At 41.3% G+C, this 19,716-nt stretch overlaps 1 protein-coding gene across 2 annotated transcripts in view; it reads left to right on the plus strand.

The window, feature by feature from the left end:
- Positions 1–15,263, plus strand: part of fhdc1 (FH2 domain containing 1) — a 32,477-nt gene extending 17,214 nt beyond the window's left edge. For both annotated transcript variants that reach the window (XM_032563022.1, XM_032563023.1), the window contains exons 4-12: positions 5,199–5,301; positions 5,440–5,525; positions 6,820–6,920; positions 7,288–7,358; positions 7,931–8,038; positions 9,217–9,287; positions 9,835–9,952; positions 10,332–10,496; positions 11,901–15,263. In XM_032563022.1, coding sequence (XP_032418913.1) covers positions 5,199–5,301; positions 5,440–5,525; positions 6,820–6,920; positions 7,288–7,358; positions 7,931–8,038; positions 9,217–9,287; positions 9,835–9,952; positions 10,332–10,496; positions 11,901–13,997 — 2,920 coding nt within the window. In that variant the 3' untranslated portion in view covers positions 13,998–15,263. The remainder of the gene's footprint in view (positions 1–5,198; positions 5,302–5,439; positions 5,526–6,819; positions 6,921–7,287; positions 7,359–7,930; positions 8,039–9,216; positions 9,288–9,834; positions 9,953–10,331; positions 10,497–11,900) is intronic.
- The last annotated feature ends 4,453 nt before the right edge of the window (positions 15,264–19,716 follow it).

The following is a 19,716-nucleotide window of genomic DNA, read 5'->3' on the forward strand; positions in this document are numbered from 1 at the left end:
GCGATAATACTGATAAACAATGTGATGAGCAAAATTATTGAAAAAGTGGTGTTTAAGCAGTTAAATAGTTTCTTAACAATAACCAACCACTTTGATGTCTTTCAGTCTGGTTTCCAGGCTCACCACACTACTGAGACTGGCCTAGTCAAAGTGTTCAATAACACCAATATAAACACAGACTGTGGAAGAACCACAATGTTGGTTCTGTTGGGCCTCAGTGCAGCAGTTGACACTATTGATCATGACATATTACTGAAACAACTAGAGAGTATCTACATGCTCCCACTAACATGAAATAAGGTTAGTTACCATAACTACGCAGATGATACACAGCTCTACATTATGATGTCACCAGGAGACTCAGAACCCATCCAGTCACTGAATAAATGCTTAGAACAGATAAATGTGTGGATGTGCCGAAACTTTCTCCAGCTGAACAGAAACAAACCTGAAGTTATTATTTTTGGACCTAAAGAGGAACGATCTAGAGTTATAGATCTAGCGTCAATGCACAGCTTCAGTTATTACAGCTAGAAACTAGAGATCAGGTCCAAAACCTGGGAGTAGTGATGGACTCCAACCTGAACCTTAGAGCCACATAAAAACAGTTACAGTCGTCCTTCTATCACCTGAAGAACATTTCCAGGATTAGAGCACTAATGTCTCCGCAAGATCTAGAGAAACTCATCCAGGCATTTATCTTCATTGACATTGATTAGTGCAACAGCGTCTTCACAGGTCTGCCTAAAAAAATCAATCCTCCAGCTGCAGCTGATCCAGAATGCTGCTGCTGGCATTCTCACTAAAACCAGGAAGACAGAGCACATCACCCAGTAATAAAGTCCTTCCACTGAGAGAATAGACTTTAAAATACTGTTGTTAGTTTATAAGCCACTGAACGGCTTAGCACCACAATACATTAAACATCTGCTGTTGTTGTATCAACCTTCCAGACCTCTCAGGTTCTGGTCTGCTCTGCACCCCAGAACCAGAACCAAACATGGTGAATCAGCATTCAGCTTCTATGCACCACAAATCTGGAACAAACAGCCGAAACACTGACTTCCTTTAAATCAAGACTAAAACCCCACATGTTTGGAGTTGCCTATGAAACATAATCAATGAAACATTAATCAACATCTTGATGTGATGGGACTTAACAAAATGTAAAGCCTCAATTGTTGACTGTTTTCATTGACTGTATTTTTATGATGGAAAGTACTTTGATTGGTTGGTTGAATTAGTTCATATTTGAAATATTTTTTAAAGAAATTTTGTTGCAAGGCTCCAATAATAATAAATAAGTAATAATACAAGTATCAATGTAAATATATATAATAAAAGTTTAAATTAAAGGGAGTTTAGTATCCTTGTGGCATGAGGGATGAAGCTGTTGTCTAATCTGGTTGTTCTGCATTTGAAGCTGCTGAATCTTTTCCCAGAAGGCAGCAGGGAGAACAAACCATGGTGAGGGAGGAAGGGGACTTAGGGAGATGACCCTTGAAGTATTTTTCCCAACCCTCACAAACTGGGGTCTGTCTGTGAGGAAATCCAGCAGCCAGTTACACAGGGGGGGCTTGAGCCCAAGGCGAGCTAGTTTGCTCACCAGGCGCTGGGGGATGATTGTGTTGAATGCTGAGCTGAAGTCCAGAAACAGCATCCGCACATGAGTATTCTTCTCCTCCAGGTGTTTCTGGCTCCAGTGCAGTGTGGTGGAAACAGTGACCTCTGTGCAGCAGTTGTAGCGGTAGGCAAACTGGAGCAGATCAAAAGAGGAGGGAAGTTGTGAGGTGATGTGATCCTTCACCAGCCTCTCAAAACACTTCATCATGATGGCAGTGAGAGCAACAGGCCGACAGTCATTCAGTGATGAAATTGTGAGTTTCTTGGGCACTAGAATGATGATGGCCATGTTGAAGCAGAATGAAATGACAGCTCAGCGAGGTGTTAAATATGTCAGTGAGGACATGAACCAGCTGGTCAGCACAGTTCTTGAGAACCAGGTCTCAAGGACCTGCTGTTATCAGGACTTGCTTTATGCATGTTGAGTCTTCTTAAGGTCCTCTGAACATCAGCTGCATCCAGTTTGAGTATCTGTTCACCCAGATGACAGGTAGATTTTCTCACAGAAGGGCTTGTTGAGGGCTTCAAAATGAGTATTTGTTAAGTGTATTCAGAAAGTATGAGTTGGAAAACTGGACAAATACAAAACTTTAATTTATGCACATTTATTGACTTACATTTATGAATTTAGATGTCTACACATGCATTTTTAATTGACAATAATTGACAGTAATCTTACCCCATAGGTAACTCCTTGCCTCCCCTGACCTCCGTAACCCTAACCCATTTCTTCAGTGTCCATTTTATATTTCTCTCGCAAAGATAAAGCATTTCTTTCCCATCTGTGGTCTAAGTACACTCAAAAATGCTAAACAGTCTTCTGTGATGGACAGGTGACCGGTCCAGGGTGACCCCACCTCTCGCCCATTGACCGCTGAGAGGCATCAACACCCCTCACAATCCCACTTGGGATAAGTGGACATCTTAGGATTTTTCTCACTGAGATAAAACTCTTCTTGCCAACTTTGCTCTAACTCCTTATGTTTCCACAGCAACTAAAACAAACAAAAACCTGACAGGTTTTGACATCATCATGTCAATGAGAACTTCTATGTTCTCATCAATGATGTCATAAATGTTCACAGAGATACAAGAATTCTCAGTTTGCTTTTCAACTTGGTTGGAGGTAGATCGATTCCAGAGAGACGACTTCAAACTGACTTTACAAACCATTTTAACTGAACACCAAGTCAAGAGGATTTTTGCCTGTGATGGGACCTTGGATTTCTTGTTACGAAGGGAGTTGAAAAGTTGTTAGGATATAGCACAAGAGGCAATGACATTTTTGTAGAGAGCTCTGAGGACGAGAGATCAAACTACTTTGCTTTTGACATTGAACCCTGAAGACCAAAAGGACATGGAAGATTCCTCTAAGGATGAGAAAGTTACCATCAAAACCACAACTACGGATTTGACAGTAAAGGCATCAGAAGACTTTGTTGCTTTTGAAAGTGTCAATGTTCCTCATGACCAAATGGACCTGGATGTGTTTGCTTGCTCACAGTTTTAGTGAGTTAACTTTACAACCACACTTAACTCTTTGCCAACACAGATATTACAAAAAATGTCTTTACCAGTCTTCCCAAAAACATAACGGACCTGGATGTGACTCCAAGCTGTAACAGCAAGAAAACTGTGACAAATTTTGAAGAAATCTCTGAGGATTCATCATTAGAAGAATCCTCTTCAGCAGAAGAAAAGAAATTCAAGATGACACAGATGATTTCAACAGTGTGGATGCTAATCTTGAGCCAACCATGTACTTTTGCAAATTTTCCAATTCATTCTTCAACTGTTGGATGAATGCCACAACACATACTGTAGCATTATGAACTTGAGTATTACCTGAAGGTTTGTGGCTCAGTATCTGGACTTTTTACAGAGACGTCATTGTTTGCAAGGTTTTTCTTTACAACAATCCACCATTCAGGAAGATATTTTCCCCCAGATGAAGTCTTTGCAGTTCAAAATGAAATAAATGAAACACTGAAGATGAAGGATGTAGTACATCGGGACAAGCCAGGAGTCTTTTTGTTTTATATGTTACACTATCTGACCCAATATGTCATTAACACAGACTGTGAGCTGTACAGAGGTGACTATTGTGAACAATGTCAGAAGTCTTCATGTATTATTTGTAACCTTGGTCCTGTCATTCCCCTACCAAAGAAACAGCGAGAGGTCAATACAACTATTCTTCTGGACTGTAATACAGTATGTGAAATTGCAGAATGTTGTGACACCTGCAGCCTCAACATAAATACAGGCAAACCTAAAGAAAACTGTGACACCAGTGGAGACATGGAGAAAGAAGGAGACCATCTCTGGTTCATCAAGTCTGATCATGATGAGTTTCATTTTATCTGTGCTGCAAACTAAGAGCTGTGTCTCAGTTTGTGAGTTATGGTAACCTTCATCAGGTGAAAACTTCACATCTTGTCTAATATTGCTTTGCTCACAGAAAACCTTTTTATTTTGACAATTTGAAATATTTTTTTTTGTTTTCCATTTTTTTCTCCGAAGAGTTTTTGCGGCGCTAGTGGCTCGTATTTTTTGACAGTAGGCAGACAGGAAGGAGGGTGAGGAAGACATGCGACAAAGGTCGTCGGGACCGGGAGTCGAACCCGCGACGTCCGCGTCGAGGACTAAGGCCTCCAAACGTGGGGCGTGCTAACCCCCTGCGCCACCACAGCACGCCCCTCAATTTGAAATATTTAAAACATTTCTCTTTTCTTTTTCTTGTGTATTGTAGAAGTTTGCTGTAATTTCTGACATATTTGTGATTAGTGTAAATTTGACTCATAGCTTTAAGTGTTTAACTAATTGGAGTGTTTTATATGTTTTTTTAATAAAGCAAATTATATTTTTTGTTTATTCTATAAAACAAATACTAAAAGAGGTCTTAGATTAAGTCTGTGGTGTGAAAATATTGAGGAAACCAAATAAATACTTTCTCGTGTCATAATACTGTTTTATTTATACCAGAATGATCAGAACCAACCTCTCAAAACACAGAACAAACTTGAAAAAAGTCTCAATAAAACACCTAAAAATGAGGGGAAAAAAGAATGATTCAGAACTTTGTCATGTAACTCTGTCTGTTTCATACGATCCTTCAAACCTGCTGATGTTTTACACACTGAAAGGCGATCAACTTGACATTGACGCATTTACTTTGTCTGAGCTTCTGAGATGCCGTCTGAGACCCTTTCTATTTTTTTGTTGTAGTGTTGAAAACAGGTATAAGGTTGCAGGAACGCAAAGGTTCTGACGTAAGATGAAGCATGACTGAGGATTTATTTTAATTAGTGTTCACATTCCCAGCTGAGACACATGAATCCATGTGCAGCTCAGCCTGTGCTTTGTCCAGTTTAAATGTTTGCAGTTGAAGAAAAACTGACATCTAAGATAAGTGAAAGGAGGAGTTTCTCATTTGTTTACAGCACTCGCACAAAATGGGTCAGTAGATAATCAGAACTTGCTTCAATTTAGTGGCTTTGGGAACACGAGGGAGGAACAGGCATTCACAGAAAGCACCTGCACAGCTTAAGTAAAATGAGATGTTTGTCTTTAAGGTCGAACCGCTCCATTGTTGAAGACATCCGACGTGGAGAGGGGAAGATTTATGGAGCCGAGCTGCTCAAAGACCTGCTGAAGCTCCTGCCTGATGCAGAGGAGGTCTGTGTGTTTGGCCTGTGTTCTCGTATGAATGGCGAAAATACTCATCAAAGACAATTTATCTAAAAAAAAACAAACAAACAAAAAAACCCCCCTAGATTCTGCTCAGCTTCCTCTCGCTTTTTATCTTCTCTGCAGATCAAGAAACTGCAGGCTTTTAAAGGAGACCCAGACAAGCTGACACTGGTTGATTCCTTTATGTACCTCCTAATCCAGGTGCCACGGTAAGTTGGTGCAGTTCATGCAAAGTCGTTTCCATCAAAAGGGAATCTGGAGTCAGCAGTTTTTCACAGGGTTTATCCTGAAATACTGCATGAAGATGATTTCATAACCTTTCCGGGGAGTTTGCAGGAGGCTGGAAATGTTCTGCTGAATAACACAGTTCATATAGTCAACGTTCCTCAGTCTCATTTAATTGGTAGAAAAATCTTAAATGTATTTTGGTATTGGTTTCCAGATTGGACTGGTACAAGGAGGCAGTATAAACTTGAGGCCATGCTTAGTTCCATTGTTGCATTTATTTTAAGCTTTTTAATTAGTGACTATAGAAATGGTTTCTGGTCGTCACCTGCCTGTCCAATTCCAGTCTAAAACAATTCTCACTTCCAAAGTAGTCTGGACTTTCTCCCCTTCCCAGTCTTACAGTTTAAAAGGCGATTCTGCCTAATACTGATGTAAACTTTTGATTTTAATAACCTGTTAAAAACCAGACCCTTGTCCTACGCTATTTGTTTCTTCCCGAGGGTCTGACCTCTCAGCTATTGAGAAACCATTGCTTCCTGGAGGCGTGGCCTATGTTGAGGTTCAAATTTTTCCCAATTTCGAACATTTGCCTGTGACGTATGCAATGTCCGACGCTATGAAGCTTACCTGAAATTGCAGGCAATTTCAGGTAAACAACCATCCTCCACTGTGAAGAGAGAAGAGCCGATTCAAACGAGGTGCTGTCAACATTAATTCAATATTTGAAAATGTGGCCAACATGGACTGAACGGCTTCATTTCCTTCCTCTGCTGCCATTGCTAAACTACAGGCAGGCTGCAATTCTAAAACAGCGCAGAAACTCCACATACATTTAAAACTTCTCCTTCTGTTCACTGACTTGCCAGTAGAAAAACTACTGGACTGAATCCAAGTGAATGGAAGAAAGACCAGACTGTACTGGGAGTAACTTTGTTTTTTGAGCGGAGTTGCACAGGAAGGCAATGGCCCGACTGGAATTTAAGTACATTTTTTAAAATCTCAGCAACAACAACAACAAAAAGACTCTCTTATTATTCTGCCATTCAGCAATTAGAAAATTTTTGGGTTTTCATAATAGACCTAAAACAAATGAATAACCAATTTCAACTGTAGCCATCTGAAACTCAGTTCAATGTAAGATATTCACAAATATTCAGTTTCCCCCAGGATTCAGTAACATTTGAAATAACAACCAGAAGTCAATTGCTCTTAAAAAAGAGCTTGAGCAGCTCTCCACCTGCTGCTATGCAATCCTCTCACTGCCTTGGTTTGTAGGTTTGAAGTTCGGATTGAGGCCATGGTTCTCTGTGAGGAGTTCTTCCCTTGCAGTGCTGCGATGAGTCATGACATCGATGTCATCAGAGCCGCTACTGAAGGTATGACGCACGTAAAATACGGCGCCGCATAACGCTTTATACATGAAGCTCCTGGTAGAGATCTGGACCCAGTGCTCAGTTTCTGACCTAACCAACATATTTCAATTTGATAAATATTCAGTCTTATTTATCTGACATATTTTTCACTTTTAACATTTAAATAAAAGTTATTTTAAGTAGTCTCCATAGGGGTTTCACTTACCAAAACGTTTTGCACAATCACATCTAAACTTTCAGCTGCAGTCTTTTGTACTAAATCAGACTGAAAAATTTTTTTTGTACAGATAAATCAGAATGTCTGAACTTGTGTTGTTATCCTTGAGCTGATGTTTTCCTCTGGAGTCTCTAATATGTTCCTGTCCTGTAGAGCTGATGAACTGTGAGGAGCTTCATGCCATCCTTCATCTGGTCCTGCAGGCTGGAAACATCATGAACGCTGTAAGAGTTTAGCCCCATTAAACACTCACATATGGGGTTAGTTATGAGCCTGGAGCCATTCTGCATATTATGTGAAATTTTTACTTTTAACTTATATTTACTCTCTGATTCAAGTCACCTTCTTTTTAACAACTTCTTTTAACCCTCCTGCTGTTTTAGCGCGACACTCAGGAGTAGTCATGTGTCATAGTCTTTCTATGTCATAGTAAAACAGCGGGGGAAGCGGGAGGGTCGTCCCATCAGACCGTCAGTTTCTGAAACCACACAACAAAAAAACTGATAAAAGCTCAGTGCGACCCCACCGGACTGTGCACAGAGTAAAACACTCATGTGGTGTAATCTATTAAAACTGCAGGAGGGTTAAACTTACCTCATTTTATTTTTTCAGCTTTTTAAAAACAACATGATTTTGATATTCTAAAGTTTTACTTGGCACTGTGAAGGTGCATGAGGTGATGCTTACTGCACAGAACAATCATCTGAACTCATTGACAGTTTTCTGATAACATTTTGCTTGTGTTTCGAACACAGTGATCACCTTTTGTCTCTGCTGAATATCTATCTGTCCACAGGGTGGCTACGCAGGAAATGCTGTCGGATTCAAGCTGTCGTCTCTACTCTCATTGGCCGACACTAAGGCCAACAAGCCGGGAATGAACCTGCTGCATTTTGTTGCCATGGTTAGTAAGCCTGGAGATATAATTATCTCTGTCTGTCTGTCTGTCTGTCTGTCTGTCAATCGAATGAACGAACAAACTCTGGAAAAAATTAAGAGACCACCCACTGCACTGAACCCTCATGGTTATTCCTCCATTCTGAACTCTTCTTGAGTTCAAACATTAGTGTTGTTGTTTCTAAATGATTATGAACTTGTTTTCTTTGCATTATTTGATGTCTGAAAGCACTGCTTCTTTTTTGTCATTTTGAACATTTCTCATTTTCCATAAATAAATACTAAATGTTTGCTTGGAATTTCAGAGACACGTTGTTAGTAGTTTATAGAATAAAAGAACAAAGTTCATTTTACTCAAGCATATACCTATGGAGAGTAAAATCAGAGAACTGATCATTTTGCTGTGTTTTCTTATTTCTTTCAAGAGCTGCATATCTATAGCACGTTTGAGTCATATCATTTATTTGTATTTTTCTTTCAAAGTGACAATGTTTAAGGAGATTATTGTTGCTCTGTTTTTCTTGTTGCTGAACTTTGGCAGCTTCTTTAGACGGTTTTACTGATTGTATAGACTGCTTCAAAGGAAACAGGAAAAATAACGAACCAAACCTCACTGACCAAAAAGTAAGGCATGAGTGTCCATCCAGCTGCAGAAAAGTCAGCATCAGACCTCAGATTCACATATAAGCTGTGTTTTATAAGCGAGCTCTGAACAATATTCTGTCATGGTTAGGTAGATGAACTTCACAGAAAGTAAGAGAGAAAAGCAGAGTCAGGAGAAAAACTTGGAAAGACCTTCAGAAAGCCAGGAGGGTCTGGCACTCTGGAAGCGCCATATAAACAAAGTGGGTTTGGTTTTATGGTGTAACTGTGACAGGAATCATGCTTCCCTAACAACAAACCCTGGATCACCAGTGAGCTACTGGAACTGCTATGTTGAGATCCATCCTTACTACCAAAACTTTAGTCCTGCTGTAAGAGGAAGAGGAAATTCCAAACACTGTGATTCCAGAGGGATGTTTGGAGAGCAGATGGTGACCAAAAGTGTAAAAAAGATAAAACTGGGTCACCAAACTTACGTAGCTCCATAAAACGTCCGTGTGTCTTCAACACGGCGCACATCCTACTTTATCCAGCCCAGTGTTAAGTGTTGTGATGTAAACTATCTGATGTTTCCCCACACAGGAGGCGAAGAAGAAGGATGAAAAGCTGCTGAAGTTTCCAGAGAATCTGCAGCATGTACAGAGTGCAGCCAGGTGAACAAAAACTTCCTTCTGGTGTTTGCATTTGATATTAAATACATATTTATACTCTACCATCCAAACGTTTTACTGATATTCAAGCTTTGCACCTGCACGATTGAAGAGTCATGAATTAATTTTGAAGTGATTGAGTGGGTTCACTGAAGAGTCTGGCCTCTGTCACATGCACATTGCAGTGTGAATCCTTCTGGCTTCCCAAGGTCAGATGTGTGTGTTCAGTGCAGCTCCTGCACTGCAGAGGCTGCATCACTGCTCCACTCCTCCTAGCAGTCCTCCAGTTCTTAAAGTCTGAAAAAATCAAAAGAACTGACTGAGGTTTGTGTATTACCCTTGAGTCAGTTCAACTCAATTCAATTCAAAAAAGCTTATTCATCCCCAGCGGGGCAATGACTTAATAGAAAAACAGGGCAGTATGCATTAGCAAAGTCCAAATGGGCAGTGAGGTGAATGAGTCCTGTGGGATGGGGCGATGGAAGCGTGTCTGAGGGCTGTGAATGTATGTCAGTCGGGAATTCCTGACCTCTTTCTTGTGTCTGTGCAGAATTTCAGTTGAAAACATTGAGCTGGAGTTTTCCTCCTTATACGTCCGGATCAAATCCCTGGAGGAGAAAATCCAAGGAGAAGAGCAGCTCCAGCTGCAGCTGGAGCCCTTTCTGCAGGTGAAGCTGCTGCACTGATGTCACACAGCTAACACACACACATTTGCTTGGCTGTCTTTGTGAGGACTTTCTATCGACTTCATTCATTTCTACAGCCTAAACCTTAACTTTATCTTAACCCTAACCCTTACCCTAACCAAAACTCAATTCACACCTTAGTCCTGAATCTAACCCCTGACCCTAAAACAGCGTTTCCCCTTGTGGGGACCAGGCTTTGGTCCCCACAACGTAGTATGTGTCAGGAAAATGGTCCCCACAAAGTATTACAAACTAACGCACAGAGTTCTGGAGCTTCTGACTCAGCTGCTGCACCCAGCAATTTCTGTAAAATAGTAGATGGTTGAGAAAACGTGGGTTTGTGTTTGGTGTCTGCTCTCAGAGCTCAGCGCAGACGCTGCAGGACTTAAAGAGGCGCAGGCTGGAACTGCGAAAAGAGGGCAACACTCTCATCGATTTCTTTTGTGAAGACAAGGACACCTTCAAGCTGGATGAGTGTTTCCGGATCTTTCAAGACTTCTGCATTAAATTCAACAAAGCAGTAAAGGTCAGTGTGAGTGGAAAGAGGCAATATTTGCACTGTTTTTAGTAGCCATGGTAGAGATGATTAAAACAGCCTAAAATGCATTCATCTTTCATTGCAATAACAAAAAATTTTGAAAAAATCCAGAATTTAATTAGAGTTTGTTTATTCAATGGAGGAAAAACATATACATATAGTGCATTTAGTCAGAGCAATAATGAAAAAGTTAGAAAGAGCAAAGACAGCAGGGCGTAAAGTGTGGTGAAAAAATCTCAGTGGTTAAAAAACAACGATAATTTTTTTTAGAGTGAAGTTATGCTTCACTTTTAAAAGAGTCATTGATTTCAACTTCTTTGAAACGTTTTCGTCACTGCTTCACTTTGTGTGTCTGGTTTCAAAATAAAAGCACGATGAGCGGTGCTGCTTCATAGGTTGTTGTAGGTAGTTTGGTCGTGCATCAGCAGAGATAGCAGAGTATTTTTCATCAGCAGCATCTGAAATGAGTCCAACAAAAAAGAGAAAAACCTCTGATAGATGAGAGTACTTTGAACACACGGCTCACAGTACGGTTCTGTTTAAATAAAAATAATAAACCCCACATCATGAAGCTGCCTAACCACAACTAACCACAAAATACTTCAATCTGTTTATACTTGTAATACTTTAATTTTAAATATTCAATCAACATTTAACGTCCTAACATTCATTTGGTACCAGGAACCTTTGTCTGCCTGTCTGAATGACCAGTCAGTTAGTCTTCTGTAAACCGTCTGGTTCTGCACTGAAAATGAACTGTGTATGTATTTATTGTGTTGGCCAGGACTCCCTTGAAAAAGAGTTTTTTTAATCTCAATATAAATTTTTTTTTTTAAAAAGCAGCCAGAGGTCCAAAAATACTTCAAAGAATTCAGAGAAGGTCACTTTATAAGATTGCACAAAATCTTATAAAGTGAAGACTCGTTTAAAGCGAAGAGGTACTGCTCAGCACTGTGTTTTATACCAAACAATCAGGGTGAGGGTTGGACTTCTATGAAATCATTTCTTTAATAATCAAAGCGAGTAGCAGGAAATGTAAATCCAAATGAAGATAAACATTTTAAGGATGTTTAGCTAATTCACATGCAGTTGAGTGTATGTCAGTAAACAGGGAGAGACACTGCCTGCCTTGTACAAGTATCCAGACCTTTTGACTTTTTTCACATTGTAAAGTGACAACCACAAACCTCAGTGCATTTTACTGGAACTTTTTCATGATAGACCAACATGAAGTTGCACGTAGGAGGAAAAATATACATTCGCTTTTTTTTCCTTTTTTTTACAAATAAATATGTGAAAAGCATGGCATGTAATTGCAATGGTATTTACAGGCTGTGTACATCCCTCATTACTTAGAATTCCTAAAGTCTCCCTGCTCCTGTTTTGTCTCAGGACAACAGGGAGCGTGAGCTGAAGGAAGCAGCCAGACTGCGGCGGCTCAGGGAGCTGGAGGAGAAGCGCTTTGCGTGGACCGCTGAGGATCACAGCGGCGTCTTCGGCCGCAGCAGCAGCGAGAGCGACGTGGAAATGCTCACCAAGGAAGGCCTGCTGGACTTCTTCCAGAAAAGATCCCAGAGTCCAAACAGTCCGCTTGGACGCTCCGCCAGCGCCCGCCGCCACCGTCACACTATGACCTCCATAGTAGACCGTGAGCTCCAGGGTTACCTGGAGCTGTTCGGAGGCGCTGGGAATCCCACCGGCTACTCCAGGTTCTACAGCCTGCCTCGGCCCGGCCGGCCTCTCCACAGGAACGCCACGCCGTGGATTCTTGGTCAGGATGACAGCAGAGAGGCGACGTCTCCACATGCAGAAACGGAGCCTATCAGCTCTCTGGCCAGCTTCTCCTCCTCTGGCGCGAATGATAACGAGGTCGTCAACGACAACAATAATTACTCGTCTGTTTCAGAGAGCAGCGCTTTGCCTCGGCCCTTCTGTGTCTTTCAGAAGCCTGCCCACCTTCCCAACCCGGCTGTTTCTGGCCTTATGAATGTCAGCGTGGACAAGCATACTTTAGTTCAAGCTCCTCAAAGTTTTGACCTGCAGAGCCCAAACAACAACAGTGACCATAAGCACTTTGTCAGCCATGGCGACGTTGTGGTAACTGAACTTGAACAGGAGGCAGAACGTTCTCCCAGACATCAGGACAGATTCATGTTTGATGAGGTTTTGGAGAAAAGAGCTGGGGAAGGTAAAAGCGAGACAGGAGCTTCCTCTGAGAGGGAGAAGGAGGACAAGGACTGCAGCACAGTCTCATCCACAACATGTGATACTCCCCTCCCTCTGGATACCTCTGTGTCCAACAAGAAGCCCATGTTTTACATAATAGACTGCACCGAAACAGACTGCTCTGTGGTGCTGGATTACTCCGAGGCTGAAAGCTCATCGCTTACCAAAGAAGGTCTTCAGTTTGTTCCTCAGTGGAGCAAAGACCTGGAAAGCCAGCAAGGTCCAAATTCCCCCTGCAACGACCAGTCCATCTCAACCGGTGAGCTCTCAGCGCCCAAATCTGCCGACGTAACATCCGTGGCGGCATCTGCTACCACAGAGGACTGGGACACAGAGAGCTGCGACACGGCAGAGGGGAAACAGGCTGCGGAGAAGGACCAGAGAGCAGGCAGAAAACCTCTGAACTCAAAGAGCAACAAAGTGTCAAAGGGCAGCGGGGGTCGAGGGGTTCGGACTCTGACCAGCGGCGACAGCCAGGGAGTCCGGAAAGTTGTCCCCATCAGCAGGGTGAACAGGCCGGGCAGCAGCAGGAGGACAGACAGACCTTCAGTCCAGGACGGCGGAGAGGCACACCGACACCTCCGTGACCAAAGCACCCCTGCAAGAGGAAGAGCCGAGAAGACAGCGAGGCCGCCTCGACACTCAAGCGTTCCTCCTGATGAGTCCAAGGTCCAGAGGGGGGGTGGTCTCACAGGGGGCGTGTCTAGGTGGGCGCGAGATTCAATGCCGAGGAAAGCTTCCCTCCACAAGCCAAGCGCCAAACCGCTCAGAAACATCCCAAAGCCTGTTCATGAGGAGAAGATGTGCCGCTCCACCATGAGGGCTCTGGCTCAGGCCGGGACCCCCGGGGGGCCTTCCTCCGAGAACAGCAGCTCAGAACCGCAAAGCGCTAAGAACTCCTCCAACGTCCCCGGCTTTGCCCGAAACACTGTAGCTTCATCTTCCAGGACCAAGAGGGACCTGGGCCCTCCGTCCATCCCCACCACTCCGTCCCGCAGCCCCTCGCTCCGGGGGCCCCGCACCTCCACCGAGCAGAACCGGGCCTCACCAACACCTCAGAGCAACGAAGAAAAGCCTCCAGGGACACACCTGCGGCGGGTGCACAGCGTCAAGGCGGCCAGCCGCAGCGCCTGTCGCAGCGAGACCCCGCCTCCAACATCAACACGGGGGAGCATTCGGAAGACCAGCAGCTTTTCTGAAAAGTCTGTGCAGCTCAGAGACTCGTTGCTGTCGGGCAAAGCCACAAAGCCGAGCTGGAAGTGAAACCAGACCTGGTGCAACCTGACTGCAGTCACAGACGACCTCTCCATTTAGAATAGAGTGATATTTACTCGCCTTACCAATCCACAGTGGAGAGGAATCCTCTCTAACATGCAACAGACCTGAAGCTGAAATCCATTTTAAGCTGCTTCACCCTCTGAGGTTACATCTGTAGTTGACAACTGCAAAGAGCAAGATGCAATGAACCTCTCTTCATTTCTGTCGTGTTTCTATAGAAAAGTTACTTTTGTTGTTCCGCTAACATGACAAGTGGTAAATTGGTGATCTTACACAGAAGCCTTATTGCCTGCTTAGCTGTTAATCTGCAGAACCCTGAATGCTACTGTGTGTAACGATGTTAATGTTTAAAAAAAAAAACTGACTCACTACCATAATGCTGCTAATTAGCTCTGATTGTTCCCTTTTTTTATTTCAGGGTTTCAGAATCTGGTAAATCTCGCTGCTGTCACTGTGCCTTGAAAAAGTATTGATACGCTGAGAACTTTTTCACATTTTCTCAAGTTACAACAACAAAAAAAACTACAATAAGTTTAATTTGTACTTTATGTGATAGGAAGATGATGAGTAGTGTACACATTGGCAATGGCAGGACTGCACTATGTGAGGAAATAATGTTATGCAATATGCTCAATATTTCAAGTATAATATTGCTCAAGTCCTCATTTTCCTTAATTTTCTGTTTCTCAGTGGTTATTGTGATGCTTCACATGCTCTGTGACCTCTAGCATCGGGGCGTCTGATCTGAGTCATGCAGGTCAGTAAATGTCAGGCTGGATGTATAATTTTCAGATTGGTGGAATTCATGTCTATAAATCACTCTGGGATTTCTGAAGGTTTTTATTTGGGGACATCAAAGTAAACAGGGTTCAATACAAAGGCTCTCCACAGTTTTCAGATTTTTATTCCGCCTTCACAATTATGTGCAGCCTTGCCTTTGTGTCGGTCTATCACATGAACTGCCAAATGAATACTTACATGTTTGTGGCTGTAATATGAGAAATCATTCACAATGTCGAGTGGTATTCATGCTTTTGCCAGGCGTTGTGTGTGTTTTCGTTTTGCCCGGTCCTCCAGCTGTTTCCTTTGCTCAGTACCTCAGACAGATCGCTGTGGCCTTGTAATCACATGAGAAGGACTCATTGATTTTTACATGCTGACAACATGGACATAATCTGATCAGTTATAGTCCATGGCATTCTCACTGTAGAACAACATGTAAATTCACAAATAAAATACCACTGTACACAAGCTGCTTTTGGTACCTTCTCTAAGTGTCAATCATTTGTATGTGCATGAAGTCACTGTGGACATCAGAAACTTGGAATAAGATGATAAATATTGACGATGCAAAATAAAAATATTGAGTGAATTTAAATAATACTGAAAATATGGCTAGTGATCCCTTCATACTTCGAATGTCGCGTAGCGCTATGAAAAGGTTTTTCCCTCGTTAAGATTTATCTTGTTTTTGTTCTTCAGTCACACCTCAAAGATGACCTGAGTAGATCTGATCTGAGGATTTAGTAGAGTTAGATCATCTCTCTCAGGATGTTTGTTGGCAGGTGGCTCTTTGTGGGGGGTTTTGGTCAGCGGCGGCATTTAACCTGAAAATTTCTGCTTGACACCAGTTTTGTTTCTTATTATTAAATCATGAACTTTGACCTTACCTGAGGCAAGTGAGGCCTGCACGACTTTAGATGTTCTATGATGGTTGGTGGCCTCCTGGTTGAGTCCATATTTTGTTTTCTCCATTTGTGTGTGGTGACTCTCTTCATCTTCAAACTGCTTAGTAACTCTTTCTAGACTCATGAATATCAGCAGCATGTCTTGGCCTGTCACAATAGCAAATTTTGCTCAACAATTAATTGTCTCAAAAATTATTGCGATAAACGATAATATTGTTTGAAGACCTTTTTACACTGATTTAATGGAAATGACGTAATAATGCATGTGATTTCCTGCTAAAGATAGATACACTTTATTTTCAAAAGAACACTAAACACTGGAACTGATAAACAAAATAAACAAAACAACCAAAAACAAAACTAAAATGGATTCTTAGTCTCCATTAACAAAAGACTCACTTGGAAAAAAAAAACTAAACAACATAAAGCCAAAGTGGAAATAAATACTGCATTCAACCAAAAGAGTGCAGATTATGAAGTCTGTATACTATGTTGCCCTTCAGTAATAATTAGATTTAAATAGAGAAGATGGGCACATCGACTACCTGATGCAATAATTCACACTACATGATTTTTTGCTCCTATTTTTCCCCATACAACAATCTTAAAACGTTGATCTTTCTAAGATTGTGTGGTGTGTTATGGTAGATCATCGTTGCCGCTCCGATCTTAATCAGGGTTTTCTCCGACTGGGATCTTAACGCAGCCTGTTGAATGTGACAGGCAGCCAATCAGAAAGCTTGGATTCTCCTGGTGTTTTCTGAGAGGAAATTACGTCGGGGAATCCCAAACAGCTGACACGGCGCAACCCGAAGTCCAGCGGAGATTGGAGATGATATGTGGAAACAACATTAATGTTTATTCAACATAAAAAGAATATAGAAATGACAAAAGGAGGAGTTGGAGCGAAATTGCTACCGCAGTTGATAAACCCGGTAACTTTTCAGCTGTTCTTCGTTAACGTGACGTAAATAGGTTCTAATGATTTTCATTCAGTCAGGACTTTACGCTGACACTAGCCACATGCATTGCAGGTAGATTGTAGTAAAGCATTGATTAATGCCTGGTTTTAAAATTAGTTCACTGGACTTGTAGCCATTATTTTGTGCCCATTGTTGGACACCACACGGCAGGACCGAACCCGATCGAACCGTTATACCTAGGATTTCTGTCGGCTAATGTGTGGTCTGTCAGGTTTTGAAAATGGGCCGACAGCTCGTATCGTGTGCGCTGGGCTTTACAGTAAGAAAAATGAGGAAGGGAGGAGTCAGTGGAGAGCACTGGAATTTAGCCTTTTTTCATTCGGTGTCATCAACAGAAAGAGAAAAAGGCCGGAAGAGACGATAATGCCGATAATTAAAATGACGTCGATAGTTTTAATTTATCGTACGATTAATCGATTTACCGTTTATCGCGACAGGCCTAATGCATGTCTCAAATTTCTCAATTCTTTTCAATTGTGACATAAAATTGCTTAATGAAGACATTTCATTTCCGTTTTGTTGGATTTGTTCTATATAAGTACGTTTGTTGACACTACTGGTCTAGCAGGTTTTCTATGATGTGGTGCATATCCAACAAAGAGGACATTTACGTTTTGGCTTGGATAGATTTTTTCTTGGGATAAATCATCATTTGAAAACAGTTTGATTATCTTTGATTTGTGTGACAAAACAGCAAAAACAAAACAAAAAATAAAACAATAGAAATCTGTCAGGGACAAATGCTTGTTTGCAGTTCTGATTCCTACAAACCTTCAGTTTTTGTCATCATTTAACTTCCAGTTTATAAGGATAGCAATAGCAAATAATTTATTTGAAATAGAATTTCTAACACAGGAACAACAAACTAGTGTCAAAAACCACAAACACCAGAAATAATCTTTCAGATTCTTTGAGATATCTATAATTATGATCTTCACATCTTCTGAGGATGTCATGATTTTTGTGTTTGAAATGTAAATCAAATCGTGGCATATTTTTGCTTATTTTGTTTTTCACAAAAACATAGTTTGTATTGAAGGACGAAGTTATATATGCTTTTTAAATATAAAGTAGAATGCGAATTAGAATATAAATCTCAATTTTGTTTATTCCAACTCACAGTACAAACTATAACTTTTCCTGTGTTGCGTTGGCACATTTCCTAGTTTCCTGTGAAATAATGCCTATAGACCATTTTCATTGTGCTGTTCAAAAAGGTCAGTAAATATATGCATTTATTCATAAAAGGTGGTTTAGAAACCGCTTATGGATTTAGAAACATGTTACCCTAAAAGCTCTAATATCTCATTTATTTTTCATAGCTCTTAAAATATTTTTTCTTAGATGGCAACAAAACTCATATCTCGCACTCTTCATTATTACCAAGCCTGTTGTTTCCCATCAGTCGTCCTGGCTGCGATAAAAACAGATTTATAAAATGAGTCACACTGGGCTTCATCGGGATCTCCATTTTATGTACGCTGTCTAGTGACTGGTAATATGTTTACATTCAAAATACAAAAGCAAGTGCAAACAGATGTCCTGAAGCAATCCCCATCAGATCGTTGAGAGCTGCAGGGTGTTGGCATGTCGTCGCTCTTCCTGGTCCTATAATGCAAATCAAGGTGATGGCATAAAGGCTCCAAGTTGACATGCTGACCATGTAAACACACAAATGTATTTTTGCTGACTAATCAGGACTTTCTGTTGCCTTCCTTTCATTTTACTAACAGTTTGTATCTAACCCTGCCCCTAAATAATCACTTTAAGGCAAGGTTTCACAGAACTGTCGCCTAAACAACCCCAATCCAGAACCACTCAGACACTAAAATTTAGTATTCCACAAATACACCCAACCTCCCCTGACCCCCGTAACCCTAACCCATTTCTTCAGTGTCCATTTTATATTTCTCTCGCAAAGATAAAGCATTTCTTTCCCATCTGTGGTCTAAGTACACTCAAAAATGCTAAACAGTCTTCTGTGATGGACAGGTGACCGGTCCAGGGTGACCCCACCTCTCACCCATTGACCGCTGAGAGGCATCAACACCCCTCACAACCCCACTTGGGATTAGTGGACATCTTAGGATTTTTCTCACTGAGATAAAACTCTTCTTGCCAACTTTGCTCTAACTCCTTATGTTTCCACAGCAACTAAAACAAACAAAAACCCGACAGGTTTTGACATCATCATGTTAATGAGAACCTCTATGTACTCATCAATGATGTCATAAATGTTCACAGAGATACAAGAATTCTCAGTTTGCTTTTCAACTTGGTTGGAGTTAGATCGATTCCAGAGAGACCACTTCAAACTGACTTTACAAACCATTTTAACTGAACACCAAGTTAAGAGGATTTTTGCCTGTGATGGGACCTTGGATTTCTTGTTACGAAGGGAGTTGAAAATTTGTTAGGATATAGCACAAGAGGCAACAATGTCCTTGTAGAGAGCTCTGAGGACGAGAGATCAAAATACTTTGCTTTTGACATTGAACCCTGAAGACCAAGAGACATGGAAGATTCCTCTACGGATGAGAAAGTTGCCGTGAAAATCAAAACTATGGATTTGACAGTAAAGGCATCAGAAGACTTTGTTGCTTTTGAAAGTGTCAATGTTCCTCATGACCAAATGGACCTGGATGTGACTCCAAGCTGTAACAGCGAGGAAATTGTGACAAATTTTGAAGAAATCTCTGAGGATTCATCATCAGAAGAATCCTCTTCAGCAGAAGAAAACTCAGAAGATGAAATTCAAAATGACAGATGATTTCAACAGTGTGGATGCTAATCTTGAGCCAACCATGTACTTTTGCAAATTTTCCAATTCATTCTTCAACTGTTGGATGAATGCCACAACACATACTGTAGCATTATGAACTTGAGTATTACCTGAAGGTTTGTAGCTCAGTATCTGGACTTTTTACAGAGACGTCATTGTTTCCAAGGTTTTTCTTTACAGCAATCCACCATTCAGGAAGATATTTTCCCCCAGATGAAGTCTTTGCAGTTCAGAATGAAATAAATGAAACA

The sequence above is a fragment of the Xiphophorus hellerii genome, chromosome 5, assembly GCF_003331165.1.
Source record: "Xiphophorus hellerii strain 12219 chromosome 5, Xiphophorus_hellerii-4.1, whole genome shotgun sequence".
Classification (NCBI taxonomy): domain Eukaryota; kingdom Metazoa; phylum Chordata; class Actinopteri; order Cyprinodontiformes; family Poeciliidae; genus Xiphophorus; species Xiphophorus hellerii.